The sequence below is a fragment of the Eretmochelys imbricata genome, chromosome 4 (assembly GCF_965152235.1).
Source record: "Eretmochelys imbricata isolate rEreImb1 chromosome 4, rEreImb1.hap1, whole genome shotgun sequence".
Classification (NCBI taxonomy): Eukaryota; Metazoa; Chordata; order Testudines; family Cheloniidae; genus Eretmochelys; species Eretmochelys imbricata.
The window spans coordinates 120,897,698-120,915,470 of NC_135575.1; the positions used below are offsets into that span (position 1 = coordinate 120,897,698).

A 17,773-nucleotide genomic window follows, 5' to 3' on the forward strand; every position below is an offset into this window, starting at 1 on the left:
AATTAGTAAGAACATCCGGAGTTATAATACAAAACTTATTTTTTAAAAAAGGTCTATAAATCCTCAATCTTCAGGGCATAAAACAATCCCTAATCATTGATGGTTACAAGGAAACTTTCCCTGTGGACAGGTTATCCTCTCCTTTGTATCTTTCTTTGATGAAATTGGTACTAGCCACTCTCAAAGGCAGGATAATGGACAAGATAGACCACAGCTTCTGATTCCAGTACAGCAATTCCTACACTCCTCTGTGTAGTAGAAGGAGAGAGCCTGTAGCATTGGACCTCGTGTAAGACCTGAGGCCTGAACCATAGTCAGCAAAGTTAGTCCATGCTATGACCATAAGTCAGGCCCTGTCATAAAGCAGACTCTTGTTTACAAATTCACTGTCCAGTACATGAACTTGGCAAAAGTAGAGCTAGCGTTGTTAAAACACGGACACTCCTAAGAAGTAGTAGGTACAGGGTATTCACGTAAACACATTCTACAAGACTAGTACAGGTACATCCCAACACAGACTAATGCCATAAACACAGTCCTGAGAGATGATTCAGGAACACACCAACCCCGTGTAAAGACAAGGATAGGAGAACAGAATGATGGATGGAGTTGTTTTGCTCAAACCAGTGGGTATAAGGGACGGTAACTAACCACATCAGGAGCGTAATAACTAACTTGTTTATATCAATGTATACAAGAGATCATAGGAGGGGCACCTTTGTCCAGCCAAGGAGCAAGCAGAAAGTCCCACTGCTGACTGAGCTGAGTCCATTGTCACGGGCATACATGTAGTAGCATACTAGCATCGTGCTTCGTCAGCAATAAACCTGGCCGAGCACCTTCGCCAATGAACCGAGTCTGTGGTCTTTCTGTGTAGTACTACCAAGGTTTGCTGAGCCAGCTATCTGCAGGGCAGGTACAGTGTACAATGAGCACACACACAAGCCAACTGACAACACTCTGTAATACATATATGAGCAGAAGACTCTCTAGGACGCCATCCCTTCATCAAATAAGGAAGTTCTTTTATGTTTGAAGATAGTTATTAATAACAAGCTTACATATAAATTCCTTCCTGGCAGATGAAGATGGATAATTTCCTCCATCTTGGATTAAACAGGAATAGATACTGATTATTTAAAAGTAAGGGCTAGACGAGACAGACATCCTGTTTTTTGTATGTCATGCTTTGATTTTCTTCCAAAAATATTCATGAAACCATTGCAAAGTTTCCAACATGTACAACATTTTACATAAAAATGGCATTTTCACACCGCACAACAAACATTTGTTTTAAATGGTTATAAATATGGTTCACCACTATATTCTATGCTTCATTATTAATAATTCACATATTTCAGATACAGCATTTAAAGAGGTTAACACATCACTAACATGGCTACCACCTTTTAATAAAATCTAAACAATGGAAACAAATTCTAGAACTGTATTATTTGGTTATATAAATGGGTACATAGTAAAGGTCAGATTCTCCTCTCAGTTATTTCCATGCAGCTATGCTGACTTTAACTGGACTTGTAGGGCCATAACTAAGGAAAGAGTGCTGCCCCATTTCTGCAAACAATGCAGTACAGCCAACCTTTCCATGTAGACCCTTTCTGTCAGGAACAGGAATGATCTCCAACAGAAACAGTGGAATGTGAAAATGCCACTGTTGAATTAGGGACACAGATAAACAAATGTGCAGACCACACACTCCACTGTTAGGTCCTGTTTGCAGAAAGTGACTTTTCTGTGTGTTTTCAGAGAAAAACCTTGAAAATGTGAAAACTGAAAGTTAAACAATACCAGAAGGCAAATTAAAAGAATCCCCAACTTATTTTTTTAAAATATCATGGTTTTTAGGCCAATCTCAGGATTTTGGGGGATATGACACATGGATTTAAAACTCTTTGGGTTGGCAATTCCACCAACTTTCTGAGGATCAATTCTCTTGGTAAACTTGGGTCCTGGAGATGTTGTTTCCCCTGGATTCTCTCCCCCACTCTCCCACCATAGAGTTTTGTAGGCATTGTGGTGAATTTTTGTTAATTTTCTCTCTGTTTCTGCCAAGTACTAATCTACTGAACACAGGACAGCCAGAAATATAGTGCACATGCTCTAGAGAGCCATCTCATCTCTTGCCCCCAAAATATCCTCTCTGCCAGGAAAACAAAAAAGAGATTGTTTTTTCCGCCCCTCATCTAGGTCCCAATTCAGAAAGGTGCTCTAACTTTATGAATGTGAATTCACCTTACTAGGACTATTAAACAAACTAACTTTAAGCATGTGAAAAGTCTCAGTAAGACTTATTCTTTTCCTGTTCTCTCTATTCTTCTCTGATCCATTCTAGACAGCACTGTACCATATTCCAGTGGTTCTCAACTGGGGATCTGGGGCCCCCTGGGGGGCCGCAAGCAGGTTTCAGGGGGTCCTCCAAGCAGGACCAGCATTAGACTTGCTGGGACTCAGGGCAGACAGCCAAAGCTCCACTGCATGGGGCTAAAGCCTTGGGCCCTGAGCCCTGCCACCCGGGGCTAAAGCCAAAGCCTGAGCAACTTAGCTTTACGGGGGGGCCTGTGGCATGGGGCCCCAGGCAATTTCCCTAATACCAGCCCTGACTTTTATAAAACAGAAAACCAGTTGTTGTGGCACAGGTGGGCCGTGGAGTTTTTAATAGCATATTCGGGGGTCTCAGAAAGAAAAAGGTTGAGAACTCCTGCCATATTCTCTTCTACTTCTCATTTCTATGGCTCATTTCCTGATAGTTTATTATTACTCTTTATTATTTGTATTACAGTTATACTTAGAGGTCCCAGGCATGGTTGAGGTTCCATGTTAAGAACCTTCTCTTCCCCAAAAAGCTTCCAAATGTAATTTATTCTCCTTCCATTCTTCTCTTCTGGTATCTCTCCATTTCTTTACTTGAAAAACAGCATCTTCTGCCTTCCCTGTTTTAGTCTGTGTCACAATAGACCTAATCCTCTATTCTTCACCTCCTTGTTCTGTCCTATGTTAACCTGTCTCTTCTCCTTGTTTCCCTACTCTCTTTAACAACGTTCTATAGCTGTAGAGGTCGTACATGATCTTTACAACGTATTTTCCCAGCACTGGAAAACTGTTCTCTGCTTCAAATGACATCCCTATGATTCCCACAGGTCCAGGAGTTTGGATGCAAGAGCAGAAACAGTACTGATAAAATATAACACAGCAGTGAAATTCACCTTTAGATTTTTTTTTAAAACCTATCTCTTGCACATGAAAACTTTGCAAAATACATTTTTTGTTTCAACTGGACATTTGAGTTTTTCTTGTTTTTTTTTAAAAACTCACTTAAATGTAAAACATTTTTATGGGCTAAGATGAGAAAATGGTCCAAATTAATGCTTTTGTAATGCCATTAACTTAAGTGGAAATCTGTAAACACAACAGCAGGATCAAGTCCAAACAAGACACAGTTATGCTAAAACCTACTTCCCAGAAGAACCTTGACAAGCCAAACAAGAAGTTTTTAAAATAACCTAAATTCTAAAAATTAAGGTAAATCATAATTAGCCCAGATAACCCCAATGTAAATAAACGAAGTATAAACAATGGTGCTTGGAAGAGCGACCTTGGCATTAAAAGTAGCAAAAGTATATGCTCAAATCCTGCGTGCTTTACTCACGCAAATAGTACCACTGAAAACAACTGGTTCACTGGCATGAGTAGAATGAGCCAGATTTGGCACATAGTTTTCATATAAGGTATGAATTTGGATGTCACTTGGTCATTTAACTTTATATCAGTACTGTTATCCATCCACTGAAGTGGGGGGGTGGAGGAGGAGAGGGGGGAGAAGTGAAACAACGCCATAATTGACTTCAGATGTCCTCTTGATTGATTGTTGATTTATTTTCCCTAAGGAAAGGAGAGGGAAAAGTAAATAAAAAGGTCAGAAATGCCTTATTTCTGGAAGTGAATTTAGTTTGCTGTATGGGGTGGCAGGCATAGAAGTGAAGATTGAGGGAGTCTCTTACAGCAGTTTTAAATGTCTGAGTACAGGAGAAAATAAATTAAGTTACATGTGGACTCAGATATATCAAAACAATGGGTAATTTTAAAAAACGTTCTGAATAAAAAGCAAGAATTGTTTATTTTAAATCAACCGGATCAAAAAAACCTCTGCTTTGATCTAGTTTCATGGCAGAGGAAGGTGGGTAACAGGAAATTTGTATTCACACCCTATCAAAGAAAACCCAAGAGTTGTTTTACGCCAAAACAAAATTGTATGCCAAAATATAATCAATGCTAATTCTATTTCTGTGCCTGAATGTTCTGTGTTAATTAATTTATGCATAATACTGAAGTGTGATAGGATAATGTGCGGTGATTGCTGTTCCCCTAGGACTTTTATGAAGGAGAAATGTTATCTTGGGAGGCTATTTCAATGACCAAAATCTTTGAATAAAGAAACAAATACTTCTTAATACCCCAGTATATGTTCTAACAAAAGTTACATTAGTGAAAGATTAGAATTGCTGGTGGTTCTTTTTATGGGACTTTAAAACCGAAGGTATCCTCAAGAGCATGGTGGATTTCAGAGAAGAAAGGCTTATTCCTTACTTCCTGCTACTGATCAGTGTGGTCTTTTAATGTGTGTTGTGATCTCCGAGGTGTGAAGTTTACAAGATAATGGAGGAGAGAAGAGTTGTATGTCAGTTTTTCCTAATTCAGCCTTTTTCCCTGAGATGTGTTACACTAGATGGAGCTGCTGAAGCAACACTTCCCTAACCCAAGATTTCCTCTGCCACCACTCCTCATGTTCAATCCACCAAATGTGTCATCCGGATTTCTGGTCATAAAGACAATATAGCTACAGCTGACATTCCTGTTCGAGGGTTGTTCTGATCTGATTCAGGCAGGTCAGTCCACACGTAATAATCATGGAAGAGCATTACTACCTTCTGCTCTGAATATCAACTGAAGCTAAAAAGTGAGCCACAGCCTTATTGTACACAGCAATGCTGACTAAATATGATCATTTGTTTTTAAAAATCCACATATTGCAACACACAAACATATTTTACAAAATGTTATTTACAAAGTCCAAAGGGATTGTTTCCCTAAAGTTACCAAAACTATTAAACATATCAAAATGTACCCTGTCTTCTTGCAGTCTTCATCCCAACAAAGGCCCACAATTGCACCAAACATGCATTAAAACCTCAACATGTAATTCACTGCAGAAGTCATGCTGTACATTTTTGTAATTCTAGTATACATTTAAGAGAGAAAGTTTTGTCAAATGTTATTTTAACTAATCACAGCTCAAGAGTTAAAAAAAAAAAAAGTAATCATAAAGCACCTTACAAACAACAAAACATGATCCAAAAAAAACAAGGAAGAATTTAAAAAAAACATGAACCAAAAAGCAAGAAATACCCTACAGGCAAGATTACCAAATGATTATACTGGCCAATGGTATTGCTTAGAGAGAACAAGCACAGCGTTTTGTTATTTTTTCTTTGAAAATCTGCCTTGTATTTCTAGTGCAGATAAATAATCCTGCTGTGCTCTGCATCCTGAAAAAAAAAATGCAAATCACAAATAATCAAGCTATTCTCAGCTGATCACATTTCAGGATGCAACATGACAGCATTAGATGACTGAACACTGATCAAATGACGACACAACCTGGAGATTCAATCTCAAGTGGTATTGATTGAACATGATGTTAAATATACTCCTATTACACAAGACTGCACTTACAATACTGCTATTATTGCTGAAAAACACTGTGAAAACTACACACACAAATACATATTTAGAAGTCCATGATTACAAATAACCATACATTTCCTCTGTTCAAGCAATCTCACAATGGCCTATTTTTACCACCAACTTTTCAGCAATGAAATATGAAGCTGTGCAGTATCATGACCCAAGCTATGTACCTGGCTGGAAGGTAAGTTGGCTCTCAGTGTAAAATATCTGTCACCTGCAGGTGCATCCTCTTTTATGTAACAAGCTACCAGCCATTGAAAGACTCAAACTGCAGTTCTCTCTTTTCCTCTAATCCTTTGCACGTACATAGAGGCTGAGAGGAAGCCACTAGTATTCCGAAGATGATGTATACATAATTGCTTCTAGATTTATACTGTTCTCAAGGAAACAAACACAGCAATTTCTGTGACGTTCTGATACAACTGTCAAAATTAGATGCACATCCTTCAATAAATCACCAATACAGTTAATATTACGATTATTTTTGAGTTTTGAGCTAACAAGTCTTTTTTTTTTTTTTTTAAAACAATCACTTGTGTCTGATCTTTTCCAGTGCATCTACTAGGCATGCAATGCTAGGTGCTGCATACTTCACTAGCGCAGATTGATCATAGCGTAACATCCTCTCTAATCCCTGTAGTTCAGTATATTGTGCTAGCATGACAGAATACCCTTTGGGTTTAACAAATCCAAACTGATTCTGCAGCATCTACTCCAGAGAATTTTTTAAAACACATATCCAAACATGCAGTGCATTCTTTGCTTGGAAAACACAGACAGTCAAGAGCAGACGAAGAGAATCATGACAACATTTATGTTACCTTCAGTCACATAGTTGTGGTCTCGAAGAAAGCTGTGGTTAATTTTTCGTGTGTCCGTGTCCTCGCCCATTTACAGCAGGATTACTCAGCATGCCTATCCGCAGTGGACTGATAGAATCAGCAGAGGTCGTCACAAGAGCACCATCCATGCTGCCACTGCCTAGCAGAGGCGGAGAACAGACTGGGCTACTGAGCACAGCATAATGAGAGCTAGTGATGCAGCACAGATTTGGGGGATGAATAAATAAATAAATAAGTAATAAAAAATAATAATAATAATAATTAATAGCAAAAAAGAAAGGGGACAAAAGCTCCAATAAATTAAGAATGCAAAAAACCCAGGAGGGGGTCTGTGTGGAGAAACTAAAGGCACTTCTCCTGCAGCGAAAGAATAACCCAATTCTTTAGTCACGTACTCCTTAAACAAGCTCCCATGCAGAGTCTGCTCCAAGTGCTTGCTGCTGCGGAATCTTGCCGGATGCTAAGAAAGTGGTAATCAGCGTACTGCAGCAAAGGCTACCCGGTGAAGCTCTGTGATTGCTGTTGCTGCTACTGCTGTCATATGCCTATGCTGCATCAGAGCAGGCCCCTCCCAGTCAGCTTCTCACTACCCAACCACACAACATCTGCATGTAGTAAAGTGAAAAATGAGACTGCAGGTAATTATTTTAGCTCTTCTGCTGGTGAATGGGCAATGAAAAATTTAAATAGGGGGGAAGGGAACTTCAGGCTGCTTAAATAGGTTTGCATTGACACATACTCCACGCTAGCATGAAGGTACAATTTGGTACTGGTCAATACTATCATAATCAGCAAAAGCAACCATCATTCAGTGTCAGTGTGTATAAACACCAGTGAACTGCCAAAAGCTGCCTATGAAAAATTAATTGTTAAAAGATTAGGAAATCTAAGGAAAATACAAGGTGAAATAAACCCAATACAGAGTTTACGTGCCACAGTTCTGTACTAAAAGGCAAATTATAATGTATGAAAGAATAAAAAGCAAAAAGGAACAGAAAACAATCTCAGGTTTCTTAGCAACTTGATAGTACAGGTAGGGGGAGGTAGATACAGGCTATGCTTGCAGATTACACATATGGAGGGAGTTCCTTAGTGCTTCTGTTCGCACTCACTGTATTTTTCCCTCACCCAGAGAAAGGAATGACGGGAATGAGCCTCTTCAGAAGGAAGAGAAATGTCACTGAAATATCATTCATTTGCAATGTAAAATAAACATCCTTTTTCCAAAGCCTTTTAAACAAGTGCAGTTACAGAGATTCATGTTACTGAACTCTTATGTGAGTAGACCAGCCATGTTCTCAAACTTTTGGGCAATCTTACCAGTTAACCAGACCAAGATCTTAGATGTACTAACTAGTTGCTTGTTTTAAAAGACTAATATTTGAAGCAGTGCTAGCATCACTGTGGGTTGAAACATACAGATCTGATTAAGGGTCCACTACTAGTTTAGAAAGAGGAAGGAGGGAATACCAGTCACAAAAGCCTGAAGTACTATTACGGCAGAAAGACAGTCTTGTGGTTTAGCCATTCGACTTAAAAGAAATCTGAGTTCAGTTCTTAGAACTGCCACAGACTTCCTGTGTGACCTGGGGCAAATCATGGTAAGGTCTCTGCATCTCAGCTCTTCTTTTGTAACTAACAGGACAGTTGTTCAGGATAAATTCATTAAGAGTCTTTGAGGGCCTCTGACAACACTGTGATAGGGGCCATATAAGTAAGCAGAAAGATTAGTGCTATATAAGCGACTGTTTAGAATCACTAGGATGGATAATATTAACCATAGGGTTCTATAGATTTCAGCACTGAGTAAATGAAATGAAGACAGATACTTCACCTTATCATTGATTAAACACAAGTACAGCACAACCTCATGTTATAATCAGCATTGCAGAGCAAACATTGTGCCTTCAAATTTCAGGTAGAAGAACAGTGCTTCAAGTAGATATGAAGATATTTGCTGCTTGTGTTTTAAAAGTTACCACCAATGACTGGATAGACTTGACATCATGCCTCCTACCTTTATAGCACTGCTGCATGCCTGGGTGAACTGTTGCAGGGCTTCTTCATGTCTAGTGCCCCATGTAGTTGTTCTGGTGCCACAATGGTCTGTCAAGGTGCTCAGCCTAGCCCCCCGGCCAAGTCACTGCTCAGTCCATTTCCCCTCCAGGGATAACAGAAAAGTCCAGAAATAGGAAACTCAAAATCTAATGTCTTTCAAGTCCATCACCTGGCCTCTGTCAGGCACTTGCCGTTCTTGGCTTCTTTTACTCTTGACATGCATGTTTCTCTTTTTGGCCAGGGGGAAAGATAGGGGAACCCAGGCTCACCCTCCCCTCTGGGTTCCAGCCCAGGGACCCTGTTTAGGCAGCTAAGCACCATTCTTTCAATCCCTCCAGCATTTTCCCAGGGCTGCTCCTACCTTTACCTTGCTCATTGGTATCGCCACAAGATCTACAGACTGCTGCCCCCACCCTGACTTTGCAATTCCTCACAGCTTTTCCTGGGACCAACTACAGAAGCGTTTTCTAAAAGCCAGTCTCAGCTCTTCCCTGTGGCAGCTGGATCATACTGTTAGCAGCTCTCTGCCTGTTGCCTTAAGACAGTATCTCTCTCCTTCAAACAGCAGTTCCCCTCAGCCCTCTCTCTCTGGGACTGAGGTTGTATCTCAGGCCTCTTGCCTTAGCTTAGTCAGTTGTGGCCAACTCCCTTCCGCTGAACACCCTCTCCAATTAGCCTTTCAATCTGGAGAGCTCAGCAAGCCTACCTTCCCCTGTCAGTATCCAGTTACTGTGAGGTAGGAGGTAGCTTTTATGCCGCTCCCCTTCTCCCAACTCTTTCCCAGTTGGTTTGGTCACAGGAGAGCCTTCCACTGCCTCCTCTGCAAGGTATGGCCCTTAAAGGCACAGTCTCCAGACTCCTTCCCTAATCACCATTCATTCACAGGACTCTTAGGTCACTATGTGTGTCTATTAGGACATTCCAAACCCTTAAAAGGGCCAAGCCATGTGGCGAGGATGGGCTGACCTCTCGATGGCAGACTACCCCATCACAAGACTGTTTTTCCTGTATTTACCACACATACTGACCCTTGAAGAGGCCATTCCAGGAATGCTGTTTCTGCATTTAACACGTCACTTAAAACCACGACATTAACAGAAATACTGACTTCTGACATGGCACATTGAGGCATGACATCACAAATGATGCAGGCCGCACTGCCAACTTGCAAAGACAACAATTCTAATCTAGTCTCCAGACATTCTAGCAATTACCTTGAACTGCAAAAATGCACAGAAATAAAATATACACCTTTCTGTCTGCCCCAGAAAAGAGTCGTCTTGTAGTTGAAGCACTGGACAGGAACTCAAGTGATCTGAGTCTCCTGCTAGGTTCTCGTACAGTGCCTAACACATCAGCAAGGATGGAAAGTCCAGCAGTTAGGGTTCTAACCCAGGATTTGAGAAATGATTCCCTGCTCGGCTAGACTCCCTGTTTCACCTTGGGCAAGTCACTTGGTTTCTCAGTGACTCAGTTGTCCATCTGTAAAATGGAAATAATAGTACTTTCCTACCCTTTCCCATTAAAGAGAGATCAGATATTACAGTAATGGGGTCTATACAACTATCTAAGATAGAACAATACAAGTAATACAAGTAACAACAAGCAAATTCTAATCCCTCTAATACAGTGGTTCTAAAACTTATTTGATCGCGCCCCCCCCTTCTTTCTATCTGTAGTAGTTTATACCCTATGCCCCCCCTACACCTACTCACACATACACCCACACACGTATGTACATATAATGATATAAGTGACAGTGGTGCTTCACTTGAATCAGTTTTGGCTTCTTTGTTTTTTCACTTGAGGTGGTGTTTTTTTCTGTTGCCCAAACGAGCCAATTATCTATTGTAATAAGAGTAGAAGCAAAACTGCGATTGTGGTCCATGCTTACAATTAAATGTGTGCACACTGCATGCACCCCACTCCGCCGAATACATTCTGCACCCACCTCCCAGGAGGGCCACCCACCCCCACTTCCAATTTGAGAACCTCTGCTCTAACACTGTCTTCTGCTGTCACTCGAGTCAGGTCACTTCATCTCTCTTCCTTTATTTCTTTATCTATTAAATTATAGTGCTGCTTTCTACCCAACTCCCACAGGTGTGTTGCTAGTTTATTCTTTGCAAGACTTTAAAAATGAGAAGCACAATTACTATGAAATATATCATCTAATTTCAGTATATAGATCACGTTGCAATTTTGATTTTTCTATATTTGTAGGAAACTAGTATATCATAAATATTGATGACAATATTAGCTACAGTTCATAGAGTACTGTCAGATCCTATAAATATAACAAAATGGAAATTATACCTAGCATTCCATTAAATTAAGAAAGTAGACTCTGCAACTAATGACATTTGTTTTGTATAAAATACTCCTAATCAATCTGAGAGAGCTGGAATATTTCCCCCACATTAGTTTACCTTCATTGGTGCCAGGATTTCACCTTGTGAGCTCATGTCCATCTCATTGCTTTTATGGTGCAATAAGAAATTTTTAAATGGACATTGAAGGTTATACTTCAAATTATTCATACTCCCACAGTTTGTATAACTTAACCCAAGAGGGCCTTCTCACCACCATCTTTAGACACTTGGCTCCTAATTCTGGCACGTGGAAGTCAATGAGATGTTTGCCATTGACTTTTATGGGGCTAGAACTTTACCCTAGATATATAATATTCATACACTTTCCTGTTTATCCAATTAACCAGAAGCAAACAAATCATTGCTCAAAATAGACACCTGAGGACATAAAGGAAATAAAGGACAAAGGATTTATATCCACTATGCCCAGGAACATACAGAAAACAAACATGGAAAATACAAATGAATTATAAAGAAAATGCATTACTGAAAACTAGCTATTTATTTTTCACATTTCAAAAATAATTTTAGTCATAACAAATGGATAAAAATTCTTATTAAAAAGCTCACAGGCCATTGTCTTCATATCTTCCTCTGGTCTTCTGTAACTCAGGTGGTCCTGGCTTCTACAGCTTGAGAGAGAAGAGCAAGTGCTGTTCCATTTAAACCTTTTCTGCCTGTCCTCTCAGGTGAGAGTTGACTACCACTCTCATCTGGCACCCATAGGTGGGTTTTAAAATTTCCACATTAGTATATCAGAGCGGGTTTCTGCCTTTGTGCACCAGATATATTTCAATTAGATTAAAGGTCTTTCCATTCTTTGGGATTTGTGTCTGTAACCTATACTGATAATGGCTCTGGTCCTGAAATAACTTATTTTTCTCCTCACCGCTGGAATTTGAGTGGTGTGCAGGCAACATCCTGAGGCATTATATCTTGGTCAATTAAAGCTTAACCCATTTTTCACAGTTTTTAGCTACCAGTCTCATAAGGAACAATGGTGTAACATAAAAGATCTCAATTTGTCACAGAACTGTACCTTGGTCCTATAAAATAGTATCACACCTATTTTCCTCAAGATTATGAGCCAGATCCTTTTTTACCTTACAAACATGAGTACTCCCATTGACTTCAGAGAGTCCATTCATGTGAGGAAACAGCAGAATTCTGGCCTAAATTTGTAGTCCCTGTCAAATGTGTGATACAACAGAAGTTTGCTGCTAAACAGCTGAACAATTTAAAATGGGACAAAAGCCCACTGATAATCTGTATTTGAACTGGACATAAAATATTTGACAAACAAACAATTTCTGGTGGGCAGGCATGAATAAAAAAAGGTATGCATATTATTACTATTTGTATTACTGTAGCACCTTGCATGGACTTTTCGAACAAGCCCTAGTCATGACCAGAACCTCATTGTGCTAGGCACTGTATAAACACAAAACAAAAACGATGGTCCCTTCCCCAAAAAGCTTACAATCTAAAAAAAGCTACACTAGACAGACAGGTGGGAACACAAGGAAACAGTGAGACAATATTGGTCAGTATGAAAGGCAGTCATCTCAGCATACCAGCATCCTAATTGTTGTCAAGTTGTTTTGTAGGCAAAGGAGAGTTCTGAAGGAGGATACTGAGGTAGCTTTGTGGATGTTTATGAGGAGCTCCTCCCAAATGTGAGGGACAACATAGGAGAAAACACGAAGTGCTTGTTTGAAAATATAATAAATGGGTGATAGAGGATGGCATCATGGTCCAACTGGAGGCAGGAATCAACCATCTTGATAAGAGAATGATAGATGACAAGTAGGATGGAGATAGGCTGTGAGGAGCCTAGAAGGTGAATGCAGGTAACTTGTGTTTGATGCAATAGATTCATTCACAGATTCCAAGGCAATAAGAAACTAGTGTGACTAGTCTAACATCCTGAATAAACAGACCATAGAACTTCCCCAGAAACAATTGTTGTTTGAACTAGAGCATATCTTTTAGACAAACATCTAGCCTCGATTTAGATATTGCCAGTGATGGAGAATCCACCACAGTCCTTGGTAAATTGTTCCAGTAGTTAATTACCGTCACTGTTAAAAACATACACCTTATTTCCAGGCTGAATTTGTTTAGCTTCAACTTCCAACCCCTAGACTTTGTTGGATGGAATGGGATCACTGGGGCAAGTGAAGGGGACAGAGAAGGGGAACAAAGGAGAAACCTCTGCAACTATGACAGGGGTGGAGGAGGAGAAAGCTGTTGGAAGAGAAGGGAAGGCAAGCTGAGTGAGGGTCAAGGTCATGTTGTATTTTGTCAATTTTCTCTTGGAACAAATCAGCAAGATCCTGTGCAGAGAGATGGGGAGAGCTTGAGGGGTGAGTCAAACATGCTGCAAAGGCAGCAGGGACTGAGAATATAGGATTCAATTGGGTTGCAGAAGTAAAGTGTTTAGCTAGGAAGAGGAAATAACTGAAGAAGGGGAGAATGAATTTGTAGTGCAGGAAGTCAGCCTGATCATGGGATTTCCACCAGAGACGCCCAGCAGTGTGAGAGCAAGAATGAAGGAAGCAAAGATTGGGAGAGAGCCAGGCTTAGGGTTCAAGTATGGCCCTGAATATACACAGGCTCTTTCTTGTAGAGATTTTCTAATGTACTATTGTTTACTGAGGGCCATATATTACTACAAAGCCACGTACATAGAAGACCCATGGAAGTGAACAGGAGTTTTGTTAGAAACTGATCTCAGGATATGGCTCTGAAAGTCTTAAACTCCAAACATTTGAAATAATGCATCATCTGTTTCCCAAGTTCCATTTCACTAGATGACTCCAACTTTCCCAATCTGATCATCGTTAGAGCAATTAAACTTTGATTTCAGCCAAAGGAAAGAGCATCTGGATCCTAAATAGTCTCTTTGGGCTGACAATCTTTTCACAGACATACAAATCATTTCTTCTATTTGAACACATTGGTTAAATTTACAAGACAGAGGCATAAAGTTCCCTTCAAATTTTCAAAGTTCAATGGGATTTAGCCACACATCTGTTCATCAACACGTTACGAAGAATGAGTTGTGCAAAGCAACTTGTTGAATAAAAATATTTATCTAGAAGCTATGCAAATTATAACAAAAGCAGAACATTTCTAAGTATCTTAATTCGTCAAGTATTTATCCATCCCCATAGGATTTTATACTGTGCTCATCACAGTAGCCCTTTACTGATATACTAAACAATTGTAAAATGCATCAGAGTCAATGCACCAGTTTTTCTTCACACCTTGTAACAAAGTAGGGCAAAATATACAATTAGAGCCAGTTACAAAAACACAGTAAAAATATTTACCCAAATCCTTTTAATTTATACTTATTCCAGATTTAACTAGGATATTTAAGAACAAGATACTCTTTCCCTTTATCCACATCTAGCTTATGTAGTGGGATGTAAATTGCTTACCAGATAACTCCCCCAATTAGGCCAACAGATTTTTATTTTGTCCTGAATTTATTTTGTTATTTATTCAGATTTTTTTTTGTCCTGAATAAATTCAGATAAATTATATTGTACTGTACAGTCACATATTGCCCTATTCAGTTCTTCTGGAGTTCAGTGACTGCATCTCTGATTTAAATGCGTAAAGCAGCAGGGGATTATACTGTGAGAAACAGCTACTCTCCAATTTTGCCTCCAGTCTCACTCAACTTTTTGTAGAGCGGACTTCTTCAGGATCTTGCTGTGGAAATCCCTATGTTCACTTTACTCCTATATCTGAATTTATCATAAAGGTAATTGAAGTAAAAGTGATAATAAATGCTTCTCTCTTGTATCACTTATTCTGAAGTCCTCAATAACTTTGCATTAGATGGTCTGTATCTGGGAGAAGAATTGACCTAATAGTTTTGCTACTTTGATGGATGTGTCACAAATGCCTAAAACAGAGTTATTATAAATTAAGACCAGCACAAAGTATCACATACTTGCAAATGGTTTTTTATTTTCTTGTGGAATTGCCTTTGGTGTGCAGATACTGGTGGTAAAAATTATAGCCATCCTTATAACATACAGTACTGCCATGCCATTTCTCCTTTTTTTTTCTTTAATAGGTTAGCCTTAAAAGAAAAACAATTAATGACTGCTCAAAATGTGTCCAAGTATAAATGACTTGGGGACCATAAAAAAAAAAAGGAGGTCAGCAATGAGAAATAAGTTGACTATGACCCTGAAATGGAGAAAATGATAATTTGTCTGTCAGTATTATTTCTCCATGGTGTTTCTAATTAGCAACTGCAAACTCCAGACTTTGTCATGCTTTATTATACAGCCTGCTTTTGCTCTTTCATTCAGTTGGAGTATCAGGAATGTCTAAAACAAAAAAGACATTGCTGTATAGCCCAACAAGCTGGGGAAACTTAACAGGTACAGTTGGAAATCCTCACAGAAAAATTAAAGATGTTCTTCTCATGCTATCAACATGGCTTCAACCTGAAAAATGCTACCAACAAATTATTGATCATATTTACATTAATGACAAATAGAAAATCACAATAATCTACACTTAGCCCAGATACTCCAGAGGAAAAAATGGTAACAAAACTAATTCCTCTCAGCGTCTGGGGATTTCAGAAAGCAAACAATTAAACATTATCAAGTAATTTAGACTGTGGAAACAAGTCTTCCTCAGCATCCTCACTATATTTTTTCCCCACGAAACATTTCATAAGGATTCTTAGTGCACTACATTGTACTGTGGTTGTATCTTCACCTACCCCTACAGTTCAAAATCCACTGCTAGTGCCAACCCAGCAATCTAGCAGTAATGGAACACAAGGGATCAGAGTTCAGACTCCAAGCTCATTTTTTTGCTCCCTGGACTAGCAGGAGTACGAAGAGAACATGCTCAGCACGAAAAAAGAGGGTACACTACATATTCACAAGTAAGCCCCACTGGGCAATTCTCAGAATGGCTTTGGTAGTATACAGCAGGACCCATATCCACCGTTCACCTGGAGAGATGCAATACAAAGCTTTTGAAGCTGATGGAAAGAAATAAAGGAGAAAAACTGGTGGAGCCAGTAAAGCATCTAGTGCAAGGAGGCCCTGATCTAAGTTGGGGCCTCTGCATCCTACGAAATACAAACAAATAAATGACAGTGATAATAATTGCAACAATAATAGCCAAAGGTAGATATGAAAAATAAGGAGCCAAGTGCTGAGGCAAGGTCCTGGTAAGACAACTCTCTCTCCCTACCCCTTTCTACGAAGTAAGGGGGAGAGTCCTGGAGCTCCTCCCAAGCTGCTGTCCCTGGAGCCTGCTCAAAAAGTTCCATCTTCCATATCAATCTCTAACTAGCTGGTGCAACACTACCCCCTGCCTCCCTTGGGCCACTGGAGGACAGAAGGAATTTTCTTTCCCTCAGCCCATGCAGGGGCTCCTGACTATTGGAGGATAGGGACAACTACTATACCTTTCTCTAAGGTTGCCAGGAATTGCAACAGCTCTTTGGGTTAATAAAATGCTTTTTCAAAAATCACATGCTGCTCTACAGGAAAAAGACAATTTACATCAAAAATAGGAGTTATGGAGAGGATGACAGCCTCAACGATGGAGTGTGAGTGTGATATCTGCTCAGGACTGAGCAGAACTGCCCAGAACTGTGAGCTACTGTGTTACCGCTCTGCTTCAGCGGGGAGTGAACTTTGCTGCTGCTACTCTGTGTGTCAGAGAACTGACACACCAGCTTGTCAGCCTAGCCAGCAAGCTCTTCAAGACTCTGCCTGTCTAAACCTTGCCTTGCAGGTAGCAATCAGTAAACCCCAATTCCTGAGCCCCCCGGAGACGTCTCTCTGTGGTGTCCAGTCCCTCTCACTAGACACCCACAGAAGTGATTAAGTTTGCTGCCTCCAAAGAGACAGTGAACACCCCACCCTGTTAGGTTAGCTGCGTACTCACCCTCCACTGTTAATACAGAGCACTGAGATTTTTTTTAATACAACAAGAATTTATGAATAAAGAACAGATATTTAAATGATACTAAGCAAGAATCGATGAGACAGGTGTGGTTACAAACAGAACAAAACATGCTATCTAGTGACTTAATTTTACAAATCTTTGACTAAGTAGGTTTCTTACTTACATCAAGTTTCCAGCAGGAAACCAAGCTTCCTCTTGCCTTTCAGACCAAGAGGGTCCAGCTTTCGTAGTCTCAAAGGGTGCTATCCTCTTATGTCCCCAACTGATGAATAATTCACATGTCTTTTTTGCTCCCCTTCTGTTATTCAAAGTCCATTGTCTTTGCCTCAAGAGCCAGGAAGCCCCGCCAGAATGGTTGTTGAATGGTCTTCTCCCCGACTCGTTTAGCTTGATGGCTTTGTTTACCATATATAAATGTATTTTCATTGTTCTCTGCCTGTCACCAAGCTGGTCAGATAGGTAAATATATATTCCTTTGTCTAGAGCTGGCTGGTTTTATACTCTGACTCCCCAACGCATTTAAGAACATATTTCCAGTACACATCTATAAAACTCACTCATTCATTTTGTATAACCCATACATACATCACACAGTGATTTTCACGACCAACGTCTCACCAGTTTACACATGATACCTTATGTGACACCTTTCAGATACATATGATGACAATGGTGTGTTGGGGCAATGAGCAGGTCAGGCCTGATGTGAGTTACAGTATGGGGTGCCCTCTGCCAATTGCCATTGAGGGACTCCCAGGGTCATGATTAGCAGCT

At 39.9% G+C, this 17,773-nt stretch overlaps 1 protein-coding gene across 2 annotated transcripts in view; it reads right to left on the reverse strand.

Moving 5' to 3' along the window:
* PPP2R2C (protein phosphatase 2 regulatory subunit Bgamma) overlaps positions 1-17,773 on the reverse strand; it is a 282,079-nt gene that overhangs the window by 208,483 nt on the left and 55,823 nt on the right. Inside the window, exon 1 of one of the 2 annotated variants that reach the window (XM_077814651.1) lies at positions 6,588-6,660. The exons of the other annotated variant lie outside the window; for it this stretch is intronic. Coding sequence (XP_077670777.1) covers positions 6,588-6,657 — 70 coding nt within the window. The 5' untranslated portion in view covers positions 6,658-6,660. Of the gene's footprint in view, positions 1-6,587; positions 6,661-17,773 lie in introns of those variants that run through there. 2 annotated transcript variants of the gene reach the window in all.